Raw genomic sequence first — 25,238 nt, 5'->3', positions numbered from 1 at the left:
CACTGCCATCTTGGATAATCACTGCCATTTTAAAGTGTGCCTTGATCAAAAACTGCCTAAATCCAGAGGCATCAGCCTAATGGCTAAGGTTGGCATGACCATAAACCATAAATGACATCTCCAACCAGAAACATTCCAACCATAAGATAAACCCCTCCCTGACCAGAGACATGCCAGCCCTGAGATAACCTCCCCTCCGCTGGAGAGATGTCAGTCCCAAGATAACCTCCCCTCCAACCAGAGATATTCCAACCCCACAACAGACTTCTCCCCAACACAGAAACATTCTAAGCCTGTGATAAGCTCTGTCACCCTAAAGTCAATACTCTTAGTCTGTAAGAGACAGCGCTCCTGACGGCAATCGGCCAGAAGCCCCTCTCAGGTTTATTCTCCAAAACGAACCTGTCTTTGACTGTTGAGCTGCTTTTCGTGTTTCTTTTCTCTTTCTTTAACTCTTACAGCCCTCTTAAACACTTAAACTGCGGTTGTTTTTCTTGCCAAAGCAGTGGTACAACAGTGTCTGGAGTAGGGGCTGGTGCCCCACTCATTGCCTCTCCCAGACCATTTTTCCTGGCCCATTATTTAAGCTCTTAGATTTAGCCTCATACTGTTAGCGCCTAGTATATTAGCCTTTCAGCCATCTCCTGACCGCTCAACAGGCACTCCCCGCTAACTCCTTGAAGATTGTATCTCCTTGCTTTATTCTATTTCAGTAACACTCCTGTCATCACGGCAGGCGTGTAGACTTCAGGAATTCCTGTCTATTCAATATTTTCTCTCGAGGACGCAGGGAAAGGGAAGGACCACTCTCAGGGTCACAGTCCATATTCCTCACCAGGCGCTCGGGTCTATGGGATTCATTCCTAGTGGGCATTGCGAGAAGTGTAGTCAAAGAGCACCGCGGAGTTCCAGGCTTCCCGCTGGAGGGTGATACTACAGAACGAGCTTTGGCATTCAAGGAAGTGTATCGCCGGCGGTCTGTTGAATGACGGGCAAGTTGGCGCAGGGCGCCGTATCTGGGGAATTCTGGGAAATGTAGTCCACAGGCTGCGCCGGGTAGGGGCACTTCCGCTCCCGGGGGGTGAGGTTGCTGCCGTGCGTTTCGGTGGTAGTTTTGTGTCAGTTATGTGTCTTGTCGGTCCTTGTCAACATGTCCCCTTACGATGCGGGCTCGCAACCACCTGGAAGTTGACTAAGAGGAGAAGGAGCCTCGTTGGAAAACGGAGGTTTGAAGGTGCAACAGCCGCTCTTTTCGTTCTTTTCCGCGGAGCGTTCTTGATCTTGGGGTTGTTCTCGCGTCCCCAGGGATGAGGCTGGGGGTTGGGACTTGGTCGGGACGCAGCTCGGCTGGTTTGAGGGTTTTGGGGGCTCTCAGCTCGCTCAGCCCACCTCCCTCCATCCCACCTGTGAGGCTACTTTCTCACAGTTTAGGGTTGGGATGTTATTAATCTCCCGGTACCTCCCACTGCTGTTCTTTAAAATGGGGACTTTAGGACCATCCTAATGAAATCGTTTTGGGAACTGGAAGAGGTAACACAAATGAAAGCCTTAAAGCAGTCCTTCCTTTAGTGACTGGTGGTCTCTTCTTAGTATTAATTTCCCACGAAGCCTGTCAGGTCCCCGGGTGGGGTCAGAGCTCCAGCTACAGGGACCCCCGCCCTTGTCTCTGATTCCTGCAGGACGCTGGGCGATCCCGGACGCTTCCGACTTGTTTTTAGGAAGGCGAGGGTTGTGTCCACTTCCACGATGGGAGAGGAACATTTAACTTTTATGCGGGCCGGCAACGCGGTCAGGGTATTTCACAGCTTTCTCCTTCCCCAGCCTGATTCTCAAAAAGACCTGCAGGGAGGGACTTCTTGGCTACTGAGGGCAAAGTTCTACGTGAGTGGTCCTTGGCTTTTTTTCTTTTACAGAGATGCTCACCCCAACCAAGAGTGTAGGATGTGTCCTCAGGCATGGGTGTTGATAATAATTAAGCCTCAATTGGTAACTTTATTCCAAGGGCTTTATAAAAATAATCACATTTTCGCCACACCATGGCTCTGTGGAGAGGTACTACTTTTTTCCGTTTTAAAGATGAGTGAGATACAAAGGAGCAGGAGTTATCTGCGCATAGTCACCTAAGTAGTAAGAGGTGGATCTGCGGTGGAAACCTGGGCATTACAGGTCAGAGCCTTAGTTGATAATCTTTTGGATACATTCTCATTGAGGCAGAGGAACTGGCTGGAATCTGGTGGGGAAAGCAAGTTAGGACTTGATTGAAGGGACCTCGAGAGCAAGACTTATGGGCTTGGGCTGTTCTGGGAGTTTGTCAACTATTTCATTCATTACAACTATTTCATTTGTTACAAGTATTTGACTTGTTATGCAACGGGATCATTGTGGAGCTTTCAGAAATTGGAGAAATATGAGTAGTACAAGTTTATAATTACCTATGAATACAGCATGTAAAGATAGTAACTGTTAAACTTCGAATGCATTTCTTTTTAGTCTTTCTTTTGGTATATTTGCATATTTATTTATAAACATTTAAAGAAAATTTTATAATTTAAAATATGTGTTTTCCCTTATGTGTTTAACTATGGAAATTTGGAAACACTGCCAAAAGGGAAATAACTAGTGAACTGCCATGTTATATCATGCTCATCCTAATTTATCTCATTGTTATCTAATTTTTTTTGTAAATGTTTCTTGATATTGGCTGGGCGCGGTGGCTCACGCTTGCAATCCCAGCACTTGGGAGGCCGAGGTGGGCGAATCACCTGAGGTCAGGAGTTTGAGAGCAGCCTGACCAACATGGAGAAACCCCATCTCTACTGAAAATACAAAATTAGCCAGGCATGGTGGCGCATGCCTGTAATCCCAGCTACTTGGGAGGCTGAGGCAGGAGAATCACTTGAACCCGGAAGGTGGAGGTTGCAGTGAGCTCAGCTTGCACCATTATACTCCAGCTTGGGCAACAAGAGCGAAACTTCCTTCTAAAAGAAAAAAAAAAAAAAAAAAAAAGTTTTTAACACTTTGTTTTCATATCATTTGAAACCTATAGAAAAGTTGCAAAAATAGTATTAGAAATTCTCATATACTCTTTACCCAAATTTGCCAAGTGTTTACATTTTTCCTGTTTGCTTTGTTGTTGCTGATTAGCCAGATACCACCAGGAACATACCTGTAGCCAGACAGTTGCTTGTAGCTTTCTGCAGCAAGGAAGCCCACATTTCAAGATAATTGTGGGGTGTCTTGGTAAGAGGTGTTAGGAAGGGCTGGTTATAGGGTTTCATAAAACATGCTAGATACTATTAGATATTATACTGGCTAGGCATGGTGGCTCATGTCTGTAATCCCAGTACTTTGGGAGGCCGAGGCAAGTGGATCACTTAAGGCCAGGAGTTTGAGACCAGCCTGGCCAACATTGAGAAACCCCATATCTACTAAAAATACAAAAATTAGCTGATTTGTCCACTGTGAAGTTACTTTTTTAAAATCTTAGGTGGCGTGCGCCTGTAATCCCAGCTATTAGGGAGGCTGACACATGACAATCATTTGAACCCGGGAGGCAGAGCCTGTAGTGAGCTGAGATGGCGCCCCTGCACTCTGGTCTGGATGACAGAGTGAGACTCTGTCTCAAAAAAATAATTAAATATTATATTAAATAATATTGTTATCTATTACATATCAGATAGATCTGTTAAAAAGCTACTAATAGTAGTTGTAGTGTTATTTATTAGGTAGTGTTGGATACCATATTACATAACATTGTTATCTAATCTGAAGCTTCCATATTTAAATTTGTTCAGTTTTTAAGTTTTGGTCCTTATAACTATCCCCTGTCCCACTTTTTACCTGCAACCCCATTCAAAGTTGAATTTTATGCATTGTCTTTATTGTCACATTTCTATACTTTAATCTAGAAGGATTCCACAGCCTTTGTCTTTTACATGCATGGTTTTTTGAAGAGTATAGGCAGTTGTTTTATAGAAAGACATTCATTTGGGGTTTATCTGATAAATTTCATGTTTAGGTTTAGATTATGCCTGGTTGGTAGGGATACCATAGTAGTAGTGAGGTGTCCTTTTCATTGCAACATAACAGTGTCCAAATGATGGTGGTTTGTCCCTTCTGTGGGGAAAAGAAAGAGAGATCAGACTTTACTGTGTCTATATAGAAAGAAGTAGACATAAGAGACTCCATTTTGTTCTGTATTTGAGATGCTGTTAATCTGTGACCCTACCCCAGCCTTGTCCTTGCAAGAGACATGTGCTGTGGTGACTCAAGGTTTGATGGATTTTGGGCTGTGCAGGGTGTGCTTTGTTAAACAAGTGCCTGAAGGCAGTATGCTTGTGAAAAGTCATCATCCTTCTCTTAATCTCAAGTACCCAGGGACATGTACACTGCCAAAGGTCGCAGGGACCTCTGCCTAGGAAAGCTAGGTATTGTCCAAGGTTTCTCCCCATGTGATAGTCTGAAATATGGCCTCGTGGGAAGGGAAAGACCTAATCATCCCCCAGCCTGACACCCATGAAGGGTCTGTGCTGAGGAGGATTAATATAAGAGGAAAGAAGGCCTCTTGGCAGTTGAGATAGAGAAAAGCATCTGTCTCCTGCCCGTCCCTGGGCAATGGAACATCTTGGTGTAAATGATGCTGCTCCTTATGTACTAAAAAGGTTTATGGAGATGTTTGTATAGGCATATCAAAGCACAGCAGTTTTCCTTAAACTTATTCATGTCACAGAGATCTTTATTCATACGTCTTACTGCTGACCTTCTCCCTAGATGATCCTGTTATCCTGCCACTTCCCTTTTTCTAAGATGGTAAAGGTAATGATCAATAAATACTGAGGGAACTCAGAGACCAGTGCCAGTGTGGGTCCTCTGTATGCTGAGTGCCGGTCCCCTGGGCCCAGTTTTTCTTTCTCTGTACTTTGTCTCTGTGTCTCATTTCTTTTCTCAAGTCTCTCCTTCCACCTAACGAGAAACGCCCACAGGTGTGGAGGGGCAGGCCACCCCTTCACCTTCACTGGTGATCTCACTTTTGTTCACTTGGCCAAGATAAAGTCTTTCAGATTTGTCCACTGTGAAGTTACTTTTTTTTTTTTTGAGACGGATTATCACTCTGTGGCCCAGGCTGGAGTGCAGTAGCCGGATCTCAGCTCACTGCAAGCTCCGCCTCCTGGGTTCACTCCATTCTCCTGCCTCAGCCTCCCGAATAGCTGGGACTACAGGCGCCCGCCACCTCGCCCGGCTAGTTTTTTGTATTTTTTAGTAGAGACGGGGTTTCACCGTGTTAGCCAGGATGGTCTCGATCTCCTGACCTCGTGATCCGCCCGTCTCGGCCTCCCAAAGTGCTGGGATTACAGGCTTGAGCCACCGTGCCTGGCCGAAGTTACTTTTTTAAAATTTTGAAAATAATAAAGTTTCTTATGGGGAGATACATTATTAGTGGACATTCTACTGTAAAGATGAGTTTCCATTTCTCCCTCATTTATTTATTCCTTCATTCACCTATAAATATTCTATAGATATGGACTCAGAATTCAGTCTTACTGATTTCAGTGACATGTAGACTAACAATTATTTTTTCCAATTCTGTCAAGATACATTTCACATATAGCTTTCATCCATTTCAGGCATAGAATTCAATGATTTTTAGGAATTTTGTGAAGTGGAATAACCATCATCATGATTCAGTTTAGATCATTTTCATCTCACATTTGGACTCCTTGTGCCCATTTACAGTTAAACCTCATTCTTACCTCAAATGTGAAGCAACCACGAATCTACTTTCTCTATTATACATTTGCCTATTCTGAACATTTCACATAAATGCGATCATACAGTCCATGGCTTTTTGTGTCTTTCGTTTAACATGTTTCCAGGGTTCATGCGTGTTATAGCATGAGTCAGTACTTCATTTCTTTAAATTTCCAAGTAAGATTTCATTGTATGGATAGGCCACAATTTGTCTGTCCATTTACCCATAGGAGGGCATTTTGGTTGTGTGCAATTTGGGGTTATTATGAATAATGCTGCTGTGAACATTCAAGTGCTAATTCATAATACATGTTTGTATTGTTGGGCGGCATCCCTGACCACCTCTTCATGTCTCTTTTATTGCCTTCCATGGCACATTCCAGGCACAATTCTATCTTCCCTTGAACTGCATAACTGAGAACTCTGCAAATTCCCCAGAGGAGGAAAAATGACCATGTTCAAGGTGAGCAAGTCTGGTCTCTTTTGCTGTTCAAATTCTGTTTCGCGACTTAAGATTGTCACGTGTTTTTCTCAGTCTTGGGAAGACTCAAGGAGAACAACAGTTATTTGTGCACCTGCTGTGTGCCAGGTGCTTGCTTGTTTCTTTTGTGTTGAATTTGCATTTGGTTTTGATTTTGTTTATTTTTACCATTATTTATGTTATGAGTCGAAATTCTCCCATTTCACTGCATCTCTTCTCACTAATTAGGGGTTTTATTTTCTCATGCTATTCCTCATGTATATTCATAACTGTATTTGTATTGATACTTATCTAATTTAAACTGTGTTCTTTTTGTTTAGTATTATGTAATGTTCATTATTTATGGTTGCATCATGTTCCATTGCATTGATGCTCCTTTTTTTTTCTTTCCTCGAGATGGAGTCTTGCTTTGTCACCCAGGCTGGAGTGCAGTGGCGCAGTCTCGGCTCACTGCAACCTCCACCTCCTGGGTTCAAGCAATTCTCCTGCCTCAGCCTCTTGAGTAGCTGGATTACAGGCGCCTATCACCACGCTTGGCTAATATTTGTATTTTTAGTAGAGATGGGGTTTCACCATGTTGGCCAGGCTGGTCTCGAACTCCTGGCCTCAAGTGATCTGCCTGCCTCAGCCTCCCAAAGTGCTGGGATTACAGGTGTGAGCCACTGCACCCACCAATGTTTCTTTTTAACTACTTTATACTCAGGCACTAGGAGCTCAGTTTTGAAAGGGTACTTTTGACATGTGCCATGTTGGCTGTTTGGTAGATAAAATATCCACATGTGGCACAGCACAGCAGGCTGTAACTGTGGCTTCACACAAGAATTTCTGGAGATTTTCACATAGGAAGAGCTAGCTTTTGTTTTCCCCATGCTTAAGTCATGCATTGTGTGTATTTTATTTACTGGTCTTTTCTTATTCCTTTATGTATTAAGGAGTTTGACCAAAATGATAGGTAACTTTAGTTTCAAATGTCCATGATATCAGAAGACTCTCTAGTCACTGTGTTCTGTTCCTTTGTTTGTTCCTCAGAACAGCTGAATGATGCAATTCTCAGCCTCATCTTCCTCTTAAATATGTGAAATATGAGAAACCTGCTGAGGTTCAGAGAGGAAACCCAGAGTTGGCATGTTAGCTATTTTGCTAAATTGAAAGAGAGAGAGAAGAAAAAGGATTCTCCATTGAAGGACCTGTGCCTTCTGGTATGGGTGTCTGGAGTGCCCTCTTGAGTGATGGCAACTATTGGTGACATAGCTCCTCCCTGACCTCTCCTCAGGGGACCTCTTCTCTTCCTGTTGTGTCACCTCCTCAGGTGCACCTAGTACTCCAGGCACCAAAGGACAGTGATTGCTACACTCATTATAGAAAATCTTTACATTCCTAATGGCAAAGATGGCTTACAGAGTGTTACCAGGAAATATAACAGTCTAAGGGGAAAGTATTTACCACTTTGATATCTAAAAAACACATACTCCAAAATAAGAATGTTATGTACAAAATGGAGAAAAAGAAATCAAAGGAATATGAATAAAGGACATTAATACATTAATTGGTAAATTTTAGAGGAGAAATAGAAGTGGCCAGTACATGTTTGAAAAGGTGGTAGTATTATTTATAATCAAATACAAGGGATTAATAAGGTGAATTATTCTCTCTAATGAGTTTATCAGCATCACAGGAAATTTGATAATCTGCCTTTGGCTATTTTAAGAAAAACCAAGGTAATGCATCCCCTTGAAAGATTTTGGAGTTTGACAAAAAATTGGGATCTGACATACATGATCACAATTTTAAACATTCTTATTTTTTGACACTGTAATTTTCATTTGAAATTATTTTATTTTAGTTTATTCTTATTCTTTTAGAGACAGAGTTTTGCTCTGTTGCCCAGGATAGAGTACAGTGTTGTAAGTGTAGCGCACTGCAGCCTTGAACCCCTGGGGTCCAGATCTCCCTGCCTTAGCCCCCCAAGTAGCTAGGATTACAGGCACGCATCACCATGACTGGCTAGTTTTTAAAATTTATAAAGATGGTGTCTTGCTGTGTTGCCTAGGCTGGTCTTGAACTCTTGAATTCAAGCAATCCCCCCACTTTAGCCTCTTAAAGCACTGGGATTACAGGTGTGAATCACTGCACCTGGTTTGAAATTATTTTATTTAATTAAATTGATTTATTTATTATTTTATGTTATTTATTTTTAGAAATAGAGTCTTGCTCTGTTGCCCAGGCTGGAGTGCAGTGGCGCAATCTTGGCTCACTGCAACCTCCACCTTCTGGGTTCGAATGATTCTTCTGTCTCAACCTCCCAAGTGTCTGGGATTATAGTCATGTGCCACCATGCCCAACTAATTTTTGTATATTTTGTAGAGACAGAATTTTGCTATGTTGCCAAGGCTGGTCTTGAACTCCAGAGCTCAAATGATTTGCTTGTCTCAGCCTCTGAAAGTACTGAGATTACAGGCATGAGCTACCATACCTGGCCAAAATTATTTTCAATAATCAGACAGGAGAGTAAGGTCCACATAACACGATTTTCTTTGCAGGACTGGTAATAATGAAAATGACATAAAATTAAATATTCATTATTTAGAATAGATAATGATAGATCATCAGTTCCCTGTAATACTATACTGACATGAAATGAAATAGATAGCTATAATGAAAGTTATAATAAAAAATCCAAAGAAATATGAATAAAGGACATTACCAGCCGGGTGCGGTGGCTCACGTTTTTTTCCCTAGCACTTTGGGGGGCCGAGGCGGGCAGATCATCTGAGGTCGGGAGTTTGAGACCAGCCTGACCAACATGGATAAACCCTGTCTCTACTAAAAATACAAAACTAGCTGGGCGTAGTGGTGCATGCCTGCAATCCCAGCCACTCAGAAGGCTGAGGCAGGAGAATTGCTTGAACCGGGGAGGCAGAGGTTGCCATGAGCTGAGTGTGCACCACTGCATTCCAGCCTGGGCGACAAGAATGAAACTCCATCTCAAAAAAAAAGAAAAAAAGGTAATAAAATCAACTAATGTTAATTAAATACCTAGTCTGTGCCAGAGACTTTCCCCATTTATATTCTCTTGTTTATTCCTGGAGAAAACTGATGTGACAGTCTTTATACAGAAAGGAAACGAATGCATGCAGGCAAACTTATCCAAGGTCCCGTGGCTGGGCAGGCAAAGGCACAGAGCCTTGGGATTGAGCCTTGTGAGTGAGCACACACGCTCAGTGTGATCATAGGCACACTGGCTCTAGATCATGACATTCAATGCTGTAATTAATATATGTAGTTTGTGTCTTGAATACAGAGGACCCACTCCATAGCTGTCCCACACAGGGCACCATAAACTTGTTAGTTTGGCAGATACTGAAAAACATGGGCCGGGTGCGGTGGCTCACGCCTGTAATCCCAGCATTTTGGGAGGCCGAGGTGGGCAGATTGCCTAAGGTCAGGAGTTCATGACCAACCTGGCCAACATGGTGAAACCCCGTCTCTACTAAAAATACAAAAATTAGCTGGGCATGGTGGTGGGCACTTGTAATCCCAGCTATTCGAGAGGCTGAGGCAGGAGAATTGCTTGAACCCAGGAGGCGGAGGTTGCAGTGAGCTGGGATAGCGCCACTGTACTCCAGCCTGGGCGACAGAGCAAGACTCCATCTCAAAAAATAAAAATTAGAAAAAAAAAAAAAGTGATTATATCCAGGGTTCAGGTACGAGAGAGAACAATGGGCATTCTCAAACAAGGTTGGGACTGAATTGCTAAATGTTACTGGGGCAACTGGCATGATTCATTGAAACCTATATATGTGTAGCCCAGGATGCTGCATTTAGAGTCCTAGAGGGTTACTTACAAGGAGACTCAGTAAGTGCACAAAGTAAACCTATAGGACTTTTTCATCATTGCACTTCTGGTGGAGCTCCGGAAAATCAGTGTGTGTCATTGCCAGGATACAGACAGAATGAATGGGAAATCTGTAAGTTGACATACATCTCTCAAGATCCACAGCAACTTCTCACTCATCCCCTTCACCTGCTCAGTGCCACCTCTCTCCCAAGAATCACTGGTCATGACATTGGGATTATATATGTTTGATGTTGTAGGAGGCAGTGACCTTCAAGGACGTAGCTGTGGTGTTCACTGAGGAGGAGCTGGGGCTGCTGGACCCTGCCCAGAAGAAGCTGTACCGAGATGTGATGCTGGAGAACTTCAGGAACCTGCTCTCAGTGGGTGAGGACAGGCACCCTCTGTAATGGAATGTCAGGCCCCAGGAATGACTTTGTATCCTAGGGTGTTTGTATTAGTTTGTTCTTACACTGCTATGAAGAAATACTAGAGACTGGGTAATTTATAAAGAAAAGACAGGCCGGGTGCGGTGGCTCACGCCTGTAATTCCAGCACTTTGGGAGGCTGAGGTGGGTGGATCACTAGGTCAGGAGTTCGAGACCAGCCTGGCCAATATGGTGAAACCCCATCTCTACTAAAAATACAAAAATTAGCCGGGTGTGGTGGCATGGACCTGTAATCCCAGCTACTCAGGAGGCTGAGGCAGAAGAATAGCTTGAACCCAGGAGGCGGAGGTTGCAGTGAGCTGGGATAGCACCACTACACTCCAGCCTGGGCGATAGAGTGAGACTCCGTCTCAAAATAAATAAAATAAATAAATAAATAAAATAAATAAATAATAAATAAATAAAATAAAAATAAAAAAAGAAAAGACGTTTTCATTGACTTACAGTTCCACATGGCTGGGGAGGCCTCAGGAAACTTACAGTCATGGTGGAAAGCCAAGGGGAAGAAAGGCAGCTTTTTCACAGTGCAGCAGGAAGAAGTGCCGAGCAAAGGGGGAAAGTCCCCTTATAAAACCATCAGATCTCGTGAGAACGCACCTACTCTCATGAGAACAGCATGAAGGAAACCGCCCCTATGATTCAGTTACATCCCACCAGGTCCCTGTTATGACATGTGGGGATTATGGGAAATACAATTCAAGATGAGATTTGGGTGGGGACACAGCCAAACCATATCAGTGTTCAAGTTTGAGTATGCAGTGAGAAACTAAATTTCTAGAAAATTTTACCTAAGATATATTGGGATTAAGCAAGTGACTTTGTTCACAGGGCATCAACCTTCCTACCAAGATACTTTTCACTTCCAAAGAGAAGAAAAGTTTTGGATCGTGGAGACAGCAACTCAAAGACAAGGGAATTCAAGTAAGAACCAAGCAACCATGAATCCTCGTACGCGACCCTCCCATCTGTTTTACTTCTGTCCATTACCCAACTCCGTTGCCCTGGCGTAAATGGCCAAACCTGTTTCCTGGATTCTTACAACCTCCTTCCTGCTGGTTGTCCTTCTCCCCCAGCCCCTCCTCCCACCCTGACATCTGTTTTCCTCATAGCAGCCAAAGTGATCCTTAGGAAATACAAGTCAGATTGCCATTCCTCAGCTTAAAAGCCTTTATGGCTTCTTATTTGTATTAGTGTTACAACTGCTTTAAGTGACTTTTAGAGACCCTGGATCTGCTCTTCATCCCCCACTGCCTCCCTGACTACATCTTCATTTTCCAGCCAAGTTGTACTCCCTGCTGTTTCTCCATCCTGCCACAGACACTGTATCGCCTATTGCTGGTACCCAGTGAGCACACACTTAGCAGATTAAACAGCAAACAATTATCTTTCTGTTCTTCAGACCTGAAGTCTCACACATCTCACTGGACAAAAATCAGGATGTCCCTAGGGCTTTGTTCCTGGCTAGATGTTCTTGGGGAGAAGCCTTCACTTTAGTTTACCAATCCCTAGGCACTGTTCACACTCCTTGGCTTTTGTTTCCCTCCCTCCATCTTCAAAAGCAGCTACATTGCATCCCTGACCATCCTTCCATAGTCATGCCACCACCCTTCTTAAGCCTCTGTTTTCCACCATTTAGGTCCCTTGTGATTGGATCGGTCACTCCTGCGTAATCTAGAATGATCTTCCTACTCTCTGTTTAGCTGACTAGTGATCTTAATTGCATCTGCAGCCTTAATCTCTTGCTGTATAACGTAACAGGTTCATCGGTCCTGGGAATTGGATGTGGACATCTTTCAAGGACCATCGTTCTGTCTACTACAGAAGCTTCTGTCTTAGAGTTTATACATGCTCTTCTTTCTGACTGGAATAATCTTTCACCTCAAAACCTTCTGACCCTTCCTTTATTCTGGTCTCTGTTCAGTTTTAATATCATGAGAAAGGCCTTCTCTGACGACTCTATTTAAAATACCAGCCGGGTGTGGTGGCTTACGCCTGTAATCTCAGCACTTTGGGAGGCTGAGGCAGGCAGATAGCATGAGATCAGGAGTTTGAGACCAGCCTGGCAAGCATGGCGAAACCCTGACTCTACTAAAAATACAAAAAATTAGCTGGGTGTGGTAGCACAGTCCTGTAATCCTAGCTACTCGGGTGACTGAGGCACAACAATCACTTGAACCCAGGAGGCAGAGATTGCAGTGAGCTGGGATTGTGCCACTACACTCTAGCCTGGGTGTCAAAGTGAGACTGTGTCGAAAGAAAAGAAAGAAAGGAAGGAAGGAAGGAAGGAAGGAAGGAAGGAAGGAAGGAAGGAAGGAAGGAAGAGAGGGGGGGAAGGAAGGAAGGAAGGAAGGAAGGAAGGAAGGAAGGAAGGAAGGAAGGAAGGAAGGAAGGAGAGAGACGGAGGGAGGGAGGGAGAGAGGGGTGGGTGAGAGAAAGAGAGAGAGAGAGAAAGAGGGAAAGAGAGAAAGGAAGAAAGGAAGAAAAAAGTAGAATGGAATACCATCGCATCTTTACCCTTCTGGTGTTGTCTTATACTGTGTCTTACATATTTCTATTTAGCTGTCATCTCTACCCACTGGGATAGAATGTCTTAAGAGGAGGACTTTCAGCTGTTCAATTTTTATTTTAAGATTCAGGAGGTACATGTGCAGGTTTCTTACCTAGGTATATTGTATGGTGCTGAGGTCTGCATTGCAAATGATCCTGGCACCCAGATACTGAGCACAGTACCCAACAGTGGTGGCAGGATAACCCTCAGGTTTCCAGGCTATGTGCACTGGTGTTAGAGGTAGTGGTGATGGGCTGGGTGGGCCAGTCCTGAGGCCCCCCCATGGTGTGTGCAGGTGAGTGTCAGCGGTGGTGGTGGCAGCAGGTTTGTAGGACCTTTCCTCAGGTCACTAGGAGGAGTGCACAGATGCCAGTGGTGGTGATCAGGGCAAGGAAATCCTTAGGCCTCCGGACAGCAGGCTTGGGCACCTGCGGCAGGGTTCTGGGTCTGTTGTAAGGCTCCCTCCATGGTTCATGCTCATGCCTGGGGCAACTAACATGGCAGGGTGATCTCAACAGCCCCCAGTGGTATGCTTGGGTAGTGGAGGCATGACGCCAGGCCAGGTGAGCCTGTCCTCAGGCCTTTCAGTGGCGCGGGCAGATGTAGGCTGTGGTGGAAGAGGCGGCGTGATCCCTAGGCCCCCAGATGGCATGCTCCAGCACTGCCAGCACACAAGCTGTCTTTGTCAGGTCTCCTGTTTGTGCACACATGTGCCTGAGGCAACACAGGGTGGAGCAATCCCCAGGTCCCTCTGTGTCATGCTTTGGCACTGAGATGGGTGGCACCAAGTGAAGTGGGCTTGTCCTGTGCACGGGCACAGGTTGTGGTGGGCAGTTCAAGGGATTCCCCAAGCCTTTAGGAAGTGTGCTTGGGTGGCAGTGGCAGAGTGTGCGGAGAGCCTTTCCTCAGAATGAGAACACATGTAAATGTACAGTGGCCCTGCTGCTGGGGGCGAAGGAGCATTGCTGTTAGAGGCAGCAGCCCCAGACAGGCAGCCTTCAAGCTCTGGTGAGTGCACACTTTGGGTCCTTTTGTACTGTATTGGGGGCATACTCCCTGGTGTGCTGCACTGCCCATTCTCCAGAGAATAGGACACTGTGGCCTAGATTGCTGGGGACTCTGCCATACTGCTGGGTCTAACAGGCATTGCACTATTGCAACCCTCCAGGTGGATGTGGAGGCATGTCGATGGGGCTCCAGGGATTTAGAGATGCAAGGGCTGTTGGGCCCCAGGGCAAGATGCAGTCTGGTGCATCTGCAGGCTCTCAAAATAGCGCTGTGCCATAACTGCTTGAGCCTCAGGAAGCGTGTGGAACCCATCATGAGCGCCTTCTCTGAAGCAGTGCCCTTGCATGGACTCCAGGTAGCCCCCTATACTAATCTCAGGGCCCACAGGGGTCGAGGGCGTCTCTCATGGCTGACTGCTGGAGTCCACAGTGGAAATGTAAACCACTAGGGCTCTCTCACTTACCCTTTCCCAGCACTGAGGAGCCTTTCCAGGCTTTCAGGTGATCATGGCCAGAAGGGCTGCCTCCCTTCGCTCTCCTTTTGTGCTTCAGGTGTTTCCTGTCACTTCTCTGCTGAATTCCAGTGATCCCTCTTAGATGCTATTTGATGTATGATTATCTATTTGCTTTTAAAATTTTTTATTAATAAAATATATAGAACACTTCATGAATTTGCGTATCGGCCTTGCGCAGAGGCTGTTCATTCCAGTTTCACCATGTGCGCTGCTGAAGTGAGCACCACTCATTACTTTGGCTCTTTGTGGAGGAGGCAAGCTCTGGGTTTCTTTAGTCAGCCATCTTGAAGTCTTCCTACCCTTAAAGTTCCTTCTGATTCATCACATATATAATTTAGTAGTTACATAATATACCATGCAAGATTTTAGACTAACTAGGAAATTGGTAGAAATAGTAACAAGTTAACTGTATTATATTACTATTTTAAATTAAGTCTTTCTACCACGTATGAGACATTATGTAGTTCAAAACTGGTTTCATGACAAGAGACCGTGGGGCACTTGGAAAACACAAACTGTACCTTCCTTGTATTCAGTAAAGTTTCAGGCCATGTCCTAAGTGAAATCCTGAAAACACTGAACAAAGGCTTCACTTACCCACACGTCTTAATTCTGTGTCCTTATAGGAGGCAAGATCCAAACTGAGTTGGAGTCTGTTCCAGAAACAGGACCACATGAAGAGTGGTCTTGCCAGCAAGTCTGGGAACAAGCTGCAAGTGAGTTAACTAGGCCTCAAGACTCTATGATAAATAGCTCTCAGTTCTCCACACAAGGTGATGTCCCCTCCCAGGTTGATGCAGGACTATCTATCATTCACATAGGACAGACACCTTCCGAGGATGGGAAGTGTAAAAAATTCTTCAGTGATGTCTCCATCCTTGATCTTCATCAACAATTACACTCAGGAAAGATGTCCCATACGTGTAATGAGTACAGGAAGAGCTTCTGTTATAGCTCAGCTCTTCGTCAGAAACTTCACATGGGAAAGAAACTCTATAAGTGTGATGTGTGTGGTAAGGAATTTAGTCAGAACTCACAACTGCAAACTCATCAGAGAATCCACACTGGAGAGAAACCATTCAAATGTGAGCAGTGTGGGAAAAGTTTCAGCCGTAGATCAGGAATGTATGTTCATTGCAAATTACACACAGGAGAAAAACCTCATATTTGTGAGGAATGTGGGAAGGCCTTCATTCACAATTCCCAGCTTCGGGAACATCAAAGAATCCATACTGGGGAGAAGCCATTCAAATGTTATATATGTGGTAAGAGCTTCCATAGTAGATCAAATCTTAATAGGCATTCCATGGTCCACATGCAAGAGAAATCATTCAGATGTGATACCTGCAGTAATAGCTTTGGTCAGAGATCAGCACCTAATGGTCATTGCAGGGACCACACAGGAGAGAAAGTCTACAAATGTGAAGAATGTGGAAGGAGCTTCACTTGTAGGCAAGATCTCTGTAAGCATCAGATGGACCATACAGGAGACAAACCATATAACTGTAACGTATGTGGGAAGAGCTTCAGGTGGTCCTCGCGTCTTTCGAGACATCAGCGGATCCACAGTGGAGAAGCAACATTCAAGTGTGACGGATGTGGGAAGAGATTTCATATGAATTCACGGGGCCATTCTCATCAGACAGCCCACAGAGAAGAAAAACTGTATAAATGTCAGAAGTGTGGGAAGGGCTACATTAGTAAGTTTAATCTTGACTCGCACCAGAGGGTCCACACGGGAGAGAGACCTTATAATTGTAAGGAATGTGGAAAGAGCTTCAGGTGGGCCTCAGGTATTTTGAGACATAAGAGACTCCATACTGGAGAAAAACCATTCAAATGTGAAGAGTGTGGGAAGAGGTTTACTGAGAATTCAAAACTTCGTTTCCATCAAAGAATTCACACTGGAGAAAAGCCTTACAAATGTGAGGAGTGTGGAAAGGGCTTCAGATGGGCCTCAACTCATCTAACCCATCAGAGACTCCACAGTAGAGAAAAAGTGCTTCAATGTGAGGACTGTGGGAAGAGCATTGTGCACAGTTCATGCCTTCAAGACCAACAAAGAGACCACAGTGGAGAAAAAACATCCAAATGTGAGGACTGTGGGAAGCGCTACAAGAGGCGCTTGAATCTCGATATGATTTTATCATTATTTTTAAACGATATATAATTATTGTCCATATTTATGGGTTACAGCATGATATTTCAATACATGTATACAATGTGTAATGATCAAATCAGTGTTATTAGCATATCCATCGTCTCATTTATCATTTATTTGTGTTGATCATTTATCGTTTCTTTGTGTTTTGAACCTTCAAAAACTGTTCTAGTTATTTGAAAATAAATTATTATTAATTACAGTCACCTTTAGTGCTGTGGAACACTAGAACTTGTTCCTTTCATCTTACTGTACTTTTGTATCTGTTAACCAATCTTTCATCATCCACCCTCCCTCCTACTTTTCCCTTCTAGTAATTGCTATGCCATGCTGCTTCTCCTTTTTATTTTTATTTTTTCTTTTGAGAACAGAGTCTTGCTCTGTTGCCCAGGCTTGAATGTAGTGGCATGATCCTGGCTCACTGCAGCCTCCACCTCCTGTGTTCAAGTGATTCTCCTGCCTAAACCTCCTGAGTAGCTGGGATTACAGGCATGCACCACCATACCCGGCTAATTTTGGTACCTTTTTTTTTTTGAGATGGAGTATCACTCTGTCGCCCAGTCTGGAGTGTAATGGCGCGATCTCGGCTCACTGCAACCTCCGCCTCCCATGTTCAAATGATTCTGCCTGCCTTGGCCTCCTGAGTAGCTGGGACTACAAGTGGCCACCACCACAATCGGTTAATTTTTGTATTTTAGTAGGGAATGGGTTTTTGCCATATTGGCCAAGCTGGTCTCGAACTCCTGACTTCAGGTGATCCACCCACCTCAGCCTCCCAAAGTGCTGGGATTACAGGCGTGAGCCACCATGCCCAGCCTAATTTTTGTATTTTTAGTAGAGACTGGGTTTCACCACGTTGGCCAGGCTAATCTTGAACTCCCAACCTCAAATGGTCTACCTGCCTTGGCCTCCCAAAGTGCTGGGATTACAGGCATGAGCCACCGTGCCCAGCCAATGCTGTGCTGCTTCTGTGATTTTTGAGAACAGTCTTGCTCTGTTGCCCAGACTTTCACATATGTGTGATAACCTGTAGTATTTATCTTTCTGGGCCTGAATTTACATCACTCAACTTCATGTTCTCCAAAGCTTATCTTTACCTTGCCATAAATGACAGAATTTTATTATTTTTTATGGTTAAATAGTGTACCTTTGTGTATGTATGCCACATTTTCTTTACCATTTTCTGTTGATGAATATTTAGATTTGTTCCATATGTTAGCTATTGCAAATAGTACTATAATAAATATAGGAGTACAGATAGGAGTTCAACACACTAATTTCCTTTCCTTTGGATATACAGCTAATAGTGGGATTGCTGGATCACTTGAATCTTAATATGCATAAGAGAATCTACACTGGAGAAACACCGTGGATGTGTGGAGAGTGTGGTACATACTTCAGTCAGGGCTCACATCTTCAAATTGAGTGCCTGTTCTGTAGAGAAACCTTAATAATGTGATATACGTGACAGCAAAGAGTTATAAGGTATGAATATGTTAATTTTAGTAGATACTTCCAAAAACTATTTCAAACTGGTTGTACCTCTATAAACTCTGACCATTATTAGGCAAGAATTGGCTTTTTTTTTTCTTTTGAGACAGTCTTGCTCTGTCACCCAGATTAGCATGCAGTGGAATGATCACGGCTCCCTGCAGCATTGACCTCCCAGGCTCAAGAAATGCTTCTGCCTCAGCCCCTCAAAAGCTGGGACTATAGGCATGCAACAACATGCCTGGCTAAATTTTTGTTGTAGAGATAGGGTCTCACTATGTTGCCCAAATTAGTCTCAAACTCCTGGGCTCGAGTGATTCTCCCTCCTCAGCCTCCCAAAGTGCTGGGATTACAGGCATAAGCCACTGCGCCCAGCATTTTGTTTTGTTTTGTTTTGTTCTTGAGATGAGATATTTCTGTGTTGCCCAGGCTGGATTGTTTATTAACAGATGCATTTACAGTGCCCTATAGCCTCGAACTCTTGGGCCTAAGTGATCCTCTTGCTTTAACCTCCTGAGAAGCTGGGACTACAGGCATGGACCACCACCCCTGACTGATCTTCTTTAGTTTCTGTCAACAAAATAGTACACTGTTTCCACTAACTTGGGAAGGCTAGTATTTTTGGGGGGAAAATCACTAAACAACAAAGAAAATCTGATGAATTGGACAGCATAAAAATATTGGCGTAAAGATGAACATAACATAAGCAGGAATATTTAAAGCACATACTTTTTATAGAGTGTCTCCCCTGTAATGTCTCTGGTTAAATGAAAGGCTTTCAACTGTGAAGACAACCCTAACCATACTCATTACCTGTAAAGGATGTAGCATTGTCATGGACTCCTTAATAAACGTGAAGACTTTAATCCATCTGAAGGTGCATCACATTTCTGAAGTTTCCAACACTGACAAGGTGATGGGCTTATGGATGAAAACTCATGAATGGGAGAAACTCAGCTATTGTTAAAGCCCAATATATTTTATTAAAGATATTGGGACTATCTCCTAAATCTAGTTAGTGATGAATTTCAACTCTAGAGCCATCACTGAATCCTTGTCCACATTCATTACACATAGGTTTTCTGAGAAAATTGTCTGCTGGTTATGAGAGGTCTTCTCCAGTGCCAAAGTGAGCTTGCTTTCGGCTGGGCTTGGTGGCTCACGCCTGTAATCCCAGCACTTTCGGAGGGTGAGGTGGGCAGACTGCCTGAGATCAGGAGTTTGAGTCCAGTCTGGCCAACATGGTGAAACCCTGTCTCTATTAAAAATACAAAAAAATTAGCTGGGTGTGGTGGTGGCATGCGCCCATAAGCCCAGCTACTCAGGAGGCTGAGACAAGGCAATTGCTTCAACCAGGGAGGTGGAGATTGCAGTGAGCTGAGATTGCGCCACTGCACTCCACCCTGGGTGACAGAGCGAGACTCCGTCTCAAAAAATAAAAATAAAAATAAAAGTAAACAAACTTGCTTTCTTTTATGTGCTCCTTGATTTTGATGGTGATGTGAAATCAAACCAAAGCTGAAAATACAATAATCACATTTATACAGGGCATTTTTCAAGGAAATTTGTTGATTTTACTTTAATAATTTAGTGACTCACTTTTGTAAGTCTCTTGTAAGTGACCAGGCATGGTGGCTTACACTTGTAATTCTGTCACTTTGGGAGGCTGAGGCAGAAGGATCACTTGAATCTAGGAGCTCAAGACCAGCTTTTTACAGAGTGTCTCCCCTATAATGTCTCTGGAAGTGAAAGATTTTCAACTGTGAAGACAACCCTAACCATACTCATATTCTAGTTCCTTTGCCTTTCCATATACATTTTAGAATAATTTTATATCTACAAAATATCTTGCTGTAATTTTGATAGTAATTATTTTAACCCTGTGTATCAATTTGGGGAGAATGAACATTTTTGCTATGTTGAGTCCCACGATCCTCAAACATGGAATATCTCTCCATTCATTTAATATTGTTGGATTTTCTTCATCAGTGTGTTGTAATTTTCATCTTACAACCCTTGTGCATCTTTTGTTGAACTTCCATCTAGGTAAGAACTTTGATTTCCATTTGTTCATTGCTAGTATAATATATATAAATTAATTTTGGTATGCTGATCATGTATCCCATGATCATGCTGAATTCACTTATTATCTAGGCATTCATGGATTGGAAACTTCACGTTTTTATGATGACAATACTATCCAAACCAACCTACAGTTTTACTGCAATCATTATCAAAATCCAAACAGTCTTTTTTTGCAGAAATAAATTCATATGTAATTGCAACGGATGCAAATAGACATCTTTGTTTTTTTTTTTTTAAAGGAACACGATGGATGGCTCCCACTTCCCCATTTCGAAACTTACTACCAAGCTATAGTAACAGAATAGAATTGAGAGTCCATAAAGAAACCCATACATCTAAAGTAACTTGATTTTCAAGAAAGATCCTAGATGGCTTAATGGAGAAAGCATAATCTCTTTAGCAAACAATGTGGGGCAACATAATGAAGTTAGATCCGCACTTCACACTATACTTAAAAATTAACTCAAAATGATCAATGACCTAAATAAAAGAGCTTAAGCTATGCAACTCCTAGAATAAAACATAAAGGTTCATCTTTAAGGCTTTTTATTTGGAATGGATTCTTAGATAAGACACCATATGCACAAGCTAAGAAAAGCCCACATAAATTGGACTAGAGCAAAAAAATGCTTTGCATACAGAGACATTGTCAAGAGCATGAAAAGACCATACAGCATGGTGTCTAGTATCAGAATATATAAAGAACTCTTAGACCAGGTGAGGTGGCTCTCACCTATAATCCCAGCACTTTGGAAGGCTGAGATGGGTGGATTGCTTGAGCCCGGGAGTTTGAGGCCTGCCTGGGCAACATGGTGAAAACCATGTCTCTACAAAAATGAAAAAATAAAAGACAAATGCAAAAAGCAGCCAGGCATAGTGGCCCACACCTGTGGTCCCAACTACTCGGGAGGCTGAAGCAGAAGGATCGCTTGAGCCTGGGAGGTCAAGGCTGCAGCGAGGCATGATGTGCCATTGCACTCCAGCCTGGGCAACAGAGAGAGACTCCATCTCTTAAAAAGAGGAAGAAAAGAAAAGAAAAAAAAAAAAAGAACTCTTACAACTCAATAACAAGAAGAGAAACCATTCAATTTTCTAATGGGCAAAGATACAAATAGAAAATTCAGATATACAAGTTACCAACAATCGTGTGAAAAGATGCTCAACTATTTGTCATTAGGAAAATGCAAATCAAACCAATAATGAGATATCATTTTAAAACAGCTATGTTGGCTATCATCTTTAAAAATAGAAAATAGCCGATGTGGTGGCAGGCACCTGTATTCCCAGCTACTTGGGAGGTTGAAGTAGGAGGATCACTTGAGCCCAGGAGTTTCGAGGTGTAGAAAGCTATGCCCACTGGGTGTCCACCATCAACATGGTGACCTCCCAGGAGCAGAGGACCATGAGGTTGCCTCAGGAGAGGTAAACTGGCCCAGGGTGGAAACACAGCAGGTCAAAATTCCCATGCCTATCAGTAGTGAGATGTTCCCTGTGAATAGCCACTGCAATTCTGCCTGCACAACACAGGGAGACTCCGTTTCCAATTTATACACACACATACATATACATATATATTTATACATATATATATATACACACACACACACACAAAATAAGTATTGGAGAGGGTGTGGAGAAATTACTACCCTCACACACTGAAGGTGGGAGTGTAAAAATGGTACAATTGCTGTGGAAAATTGTTTTGTGGTTCCCAATGTAGAATTACCATACGAATCACTAAATTTCATATCTAGGTATATATCCAAAAGAATTGAAAGCAGGTGATGAAAGAAATACTTGTATGCCACTGTTTGTAGCAACACTATTGACTACTGCCAAAAGGTGGAAATAACCCAAATGTCCCTCAATGAATGAATGGATAAACAAACAGTGGCACAGGCCTGTAATCCCAGCACTTTGGGAGGCTGAGGTGGGTGGATCACCTGAGGTCAGGAGTTCGAGACCAGCCTGAGTATCATGGTGAAACCCTGTCTCTACTAAATACAAAAAAATTAGCCGGGTATGGTGGCACATAGCTGTAATCCCAGCTACTTGGGAGGCTGAGGCAGAAGAATCGTTTTAACCTGGGAGGTGGAGGTTGCAGTGAGCTGAGATCACGCCATTGCACTCCAGCCTGGGCATCAAGAGGGAAACTGCGTCTCAAAACAAAACATGATAAAGCAAACAAACAAAAAAACAAATCGTAGCGTAAACATAAAATATTATGAAGTACGGGTACATGCTGTGATGTGGATGTACTTTAAAAGCAGTAGGCTGGCCGGGCGTAGTGGCTCACGCCTGTAATCCCAGCACTTTGGGAGGCCAAGGCGGGTGGATCACGAGGTCAAGCGATCGAGACCATCCTGGCTAACACGGTGAAACCCCGTCTTTACTAAAAATACAGAAAAATTAGCCGGGCGTGGTGGCACGCGCCTGTAGTTGCAGCTACTCCAGAGGCTGAGGCAGGAGAATCGCTTGAACCCGGGAGGCGGAGGTTGCAGTGAGCTAACACCGCACCACTGCATTCCAGCCTGGCCACAGAATGAGTCTTAAAAAACAAAACAAAAACAAACAAAAGCAGTATGCTAAGTGAAAGGGGTCAGAAACAAAAGGTTCCATAGTTTATAATTCCATTTACATGAAATGTCCACAATAGGTAATTCAATAGGACAGAGATTGACTGCTTAGTGGGTATGGGGTCTTTGGGGTGATGAAAATGTTTCCTAACTTTTGGTGACTTTCACGTTTTGTGCGTTACACCTCAATAGAGATGTTTTAAATAATAAAATACGTTAAAATGTTTTGCATAGATAAGAAAGAAAAAAACGTTTTTGTTGAGAAAATCTTTGCGAGATAAAATGTTAATATCATGAAAAAAGAAACAGTGCTTGAAAAGTGAGGGATAAAACCAAAAAATAAAAAAGTGGGCAAAACATCTGGACAATTTACAAAAAATGTAATAATGACACCTGAAAATATGCAAGAATATTCCATTTTGTTTACAAGAGATATAAATTAAAACTACATGCCATTTCTTACCACTGGCAAAACTTAATTATTTTATGATTGTATCGTCTCGCTTGGTCCCTTTCCAGTAACACTCCTGTCTCACTAGAGGCGTTTAGACTTCAGGAATTCCTTTCTATACGATATTTTATCTTGGGCACCCAGGGAGAGGGAAGGAACGACGACTCTCAGGGTAGAAGTCCATACTTCCCAACAGGCGCTCGGGGATATGGGATTCATTCCCGGTGGGAAGAGTAGTCAAGGGCTTTCCAGTAGTCGTCAACACTTCCCCTGGCGGGTGATGCTGCAAGAGTACAGTCCAGACTCTCAGTGAAATCACGGTCAGTTTAGCTCCGGCGGGCGGGTCCCAGGGAATTCTGGGAAGTGTAGTCCAGACGCTCAGTGAAGTAGCGGTCAGTTTGGCTCCGGCTGGCGGGTCCCGGGGAATTCTGGGAAGTGGAGTCCAAATACTCTGGAGTCGCGGGCACTTCCGTTTGGGGACTGAGGTTGCTGCAGTTTTTCTGCGACAGTTTGGGTCAGTTCCGCGTCTTGCGGACAGTTCTGAATTTCCTGGACCTATGCATTGGATCCTCAACCAACTGGTGATCGAATTAGGGGAAAAGAGGCCTCGTCGGAGAGCAGAGGTTTGGAGCGGCAAGGGCAGCTGTTTGCGTTCTCGTCCGTGGCACCTTCTTGGGCTTGGGTCTGTCCTCGCGCCCCGGGGGCATTGGGACTTGGTTGGGTCGCGTCTCACCTGGTTTCAGGGTTTCCAGGGCTCTGAGCTGGCCCACTCCACCCCCTGCACCCCACGCGCGTGGCCACTTCTTCGCGATGTAACGTTGGGGTGTTTATCTCCTTAGGTTTTCCGTTACTGTTCTTTAAAATGGGGACTTTAGGACCATCCTAATGGAATCGTTTTGGGAACTGGAAGAGGTAACACAAATGAGAGGCATAAAGCAGTCCCTGTCACTTGGTGACTGGTGGTCTCTTGTTAATTTCCCAGGAAGCCTGTGAGGTCCCCGGGTGGGGTGAGAGCTCCAGCTGCAGGGGCCCCGGCCCTTGTCCCTGATCCCTGCAGGACGCCGGATGATCCCGGAAGCCTTCTGACCTCTTTAGAAGGGCGAGGGTTGCGTCCACTTTCACGAAGGGAGAGGAACATTTAACTTATGGGGGACGGCGAGGCGGTCAGAGTGTTTCATAGCTTTCTCCTTCCTCAACCCGACCTTTCCAAAAGAGCTGCAGGGAGGGACTTCTTGGCTACTGAGGGCAAGCTCTACGTGAGTGGTCCTTGGCTCTTTTCTTTGACAGAGATGCTCACCCCAACCGACAGTGTATAGGATGTGTCCTCGGGCATGGGTGTCGATAATAATTAAGTCTTAATTAGTAACTTCATTCTAAGGGCTTTATACAAATAAATTTACGCCACACCGTGGCTCTGTGGAGAAGTATTGCTTTTTTCTATTTTAAAAACGAAAGACAGACACAGGGCGCATAGGCACCCGACTAGTGAGAGGTGGAGCTGGGGTTGGAACTTAAGCAGTCCGGGTCAGAGCCTGATTTGATCTTCTGTTGGATACGTTCTCATTGAGGCAGAGGAGCTAGTTGGACTTAAGTGGGGAAAGCAAGGCTTAGGGGCGTGAGCTTTTCTCAGTTTTTAAAAATGTTGTCAACTATTTTGTTTCAATCATTACAAATATTTTGTACTCTTACAGAACCATATCATTGTAGAGCATTCTATTTTTCTTTATTAAGAATAAAATGGGCCGGGCGCGGTGGCTCACGCCTGTAATTCCAGCACTTTGGGAGGCCTAGGCCGGCGGATCACGAGGTCAGGAGTTCAAGATCAGCCTGGCCAAGATGGTGAAACCCTGTCTCTACTAAAACATAATTACAAAAATTAGCTGGGCCTGGT

General features: G+C 43.8%; 2 protein-coding genes across 6 annotated transcripts in view; both read left to right on the top strand.

Annotated features, from left to right (window-relative positions):
- The first annotated feature begins 1,059 nt into the window (after window positions 1-1,059).
- On the top strand, window positions 1,060-19,105 carry ZNF284 (zinc finger protein 284). 3 transcript variants are annotated; one of them, XM_017885857.1, is made up of 5 exons: window positions 1,060-1,234; window positions 6,132-6,211; window positions 10,325-10,451; window positions 11,342-11,434; window positions 15,210-19,105. In XM_017885857.1, exons 2-5 carry the CDS (start codon window positions 6,197-6,199, stop codon window positions 16,751-16,753), a joined length of 1,779 nt encoding a protein of 592 aa, XP_017741346.1. In that variant the 5' UTR covers window positions 1,060-1,234; window positions 6,132-6,196; the 3' UTR covers window positions 16,754-19,105. The 3 variants fall into 3 exon arrangements, with proteins under 3 accessions (XP_017741346.1, XP_017741347.1, XP_017741345.1); XM_017885858.1 differs by lacking the exon at window positions 1,060-1,234 and adding an exon at window positions 1,250-1,530; XM_017885856.1 differs by lacking the exons at window positions 1,060-1,234; window positions 6,132-6,211 and adding an exon at window positions 7,211-7,428 and having other exon boundaries at window positions 15,210-17,129.
- A 4,616-nt stretch (window positions 19,106-23,721) lies between these two features.
- ZNF224 (zinc finger protein 224) overlaps window positions 23,722-25,238 on the top strand; it is an 18,704-nt gene continuing 17,187 nt past the window's right edge. The window contains exons 1-2 of one of the 3 annotated variants that reach the window (XM_017885845.1): window positions 23,722-23,970; window positions 24,187-24,259. The gene's annotated coding sequence lies outside the window, so the exon portion shown is untranslated. Of the gene's footprint in view, window positions 24,030-24,186; window positions 24,260-25,238 lie in introns of all 3 variants that reach the window. The other 2 variants (XM_017885844.1, XM_017885843.1) reach the window with 2 other exon arrangements.

This window comes from Rhinopithecus bieti, unplaced genomic scaffold (assembly GCF_001698545.2).
Source record: "Rhinopithecus bieti isolate Rb0 unplaced genomic scaffold, ASM169854v2 scaffold_15643, whole genome shotgun sequence".
Taxonomy (NCBI): domain Eukaryota; kingdom Metazoa; phylum Chordata; class Mammalia; order Primates; family Cercopithecidae; genus Rhinopithecus; species Rhinopithecus bieti.
The sequence above is the reverse complement of the archived record's forward strand: the minus strand, read 5'-3'. Positions and strand labels throughout refer to the sequence as shown.

Excerpts from the sequence above, each read along its gene's own strand:
- ZNF284 (XM_017885856.1), top strand. The coding sequence starts at position 7,312 with ATGAGAAACCTGCTGAGGTTCAGAGAGGAAACCCAGAGTTGGCATGTT. Across the intron at positions 7,429-10,324 it reads TGAAGGACCTGTGCCTTCTG|GAGGCAGTGACCTTCAAGGA; the intron begins GTATGGGTGTCT and ends TTGATGTTGTAG. Across the intron at positions 11,435-15,209 it reads TCAAAGACAAGGGAATTCAA|GAGGCAAGATCCAAACTGAG; the intron begins GTAAGAACCAAG and ends GTGTCCTTATAG.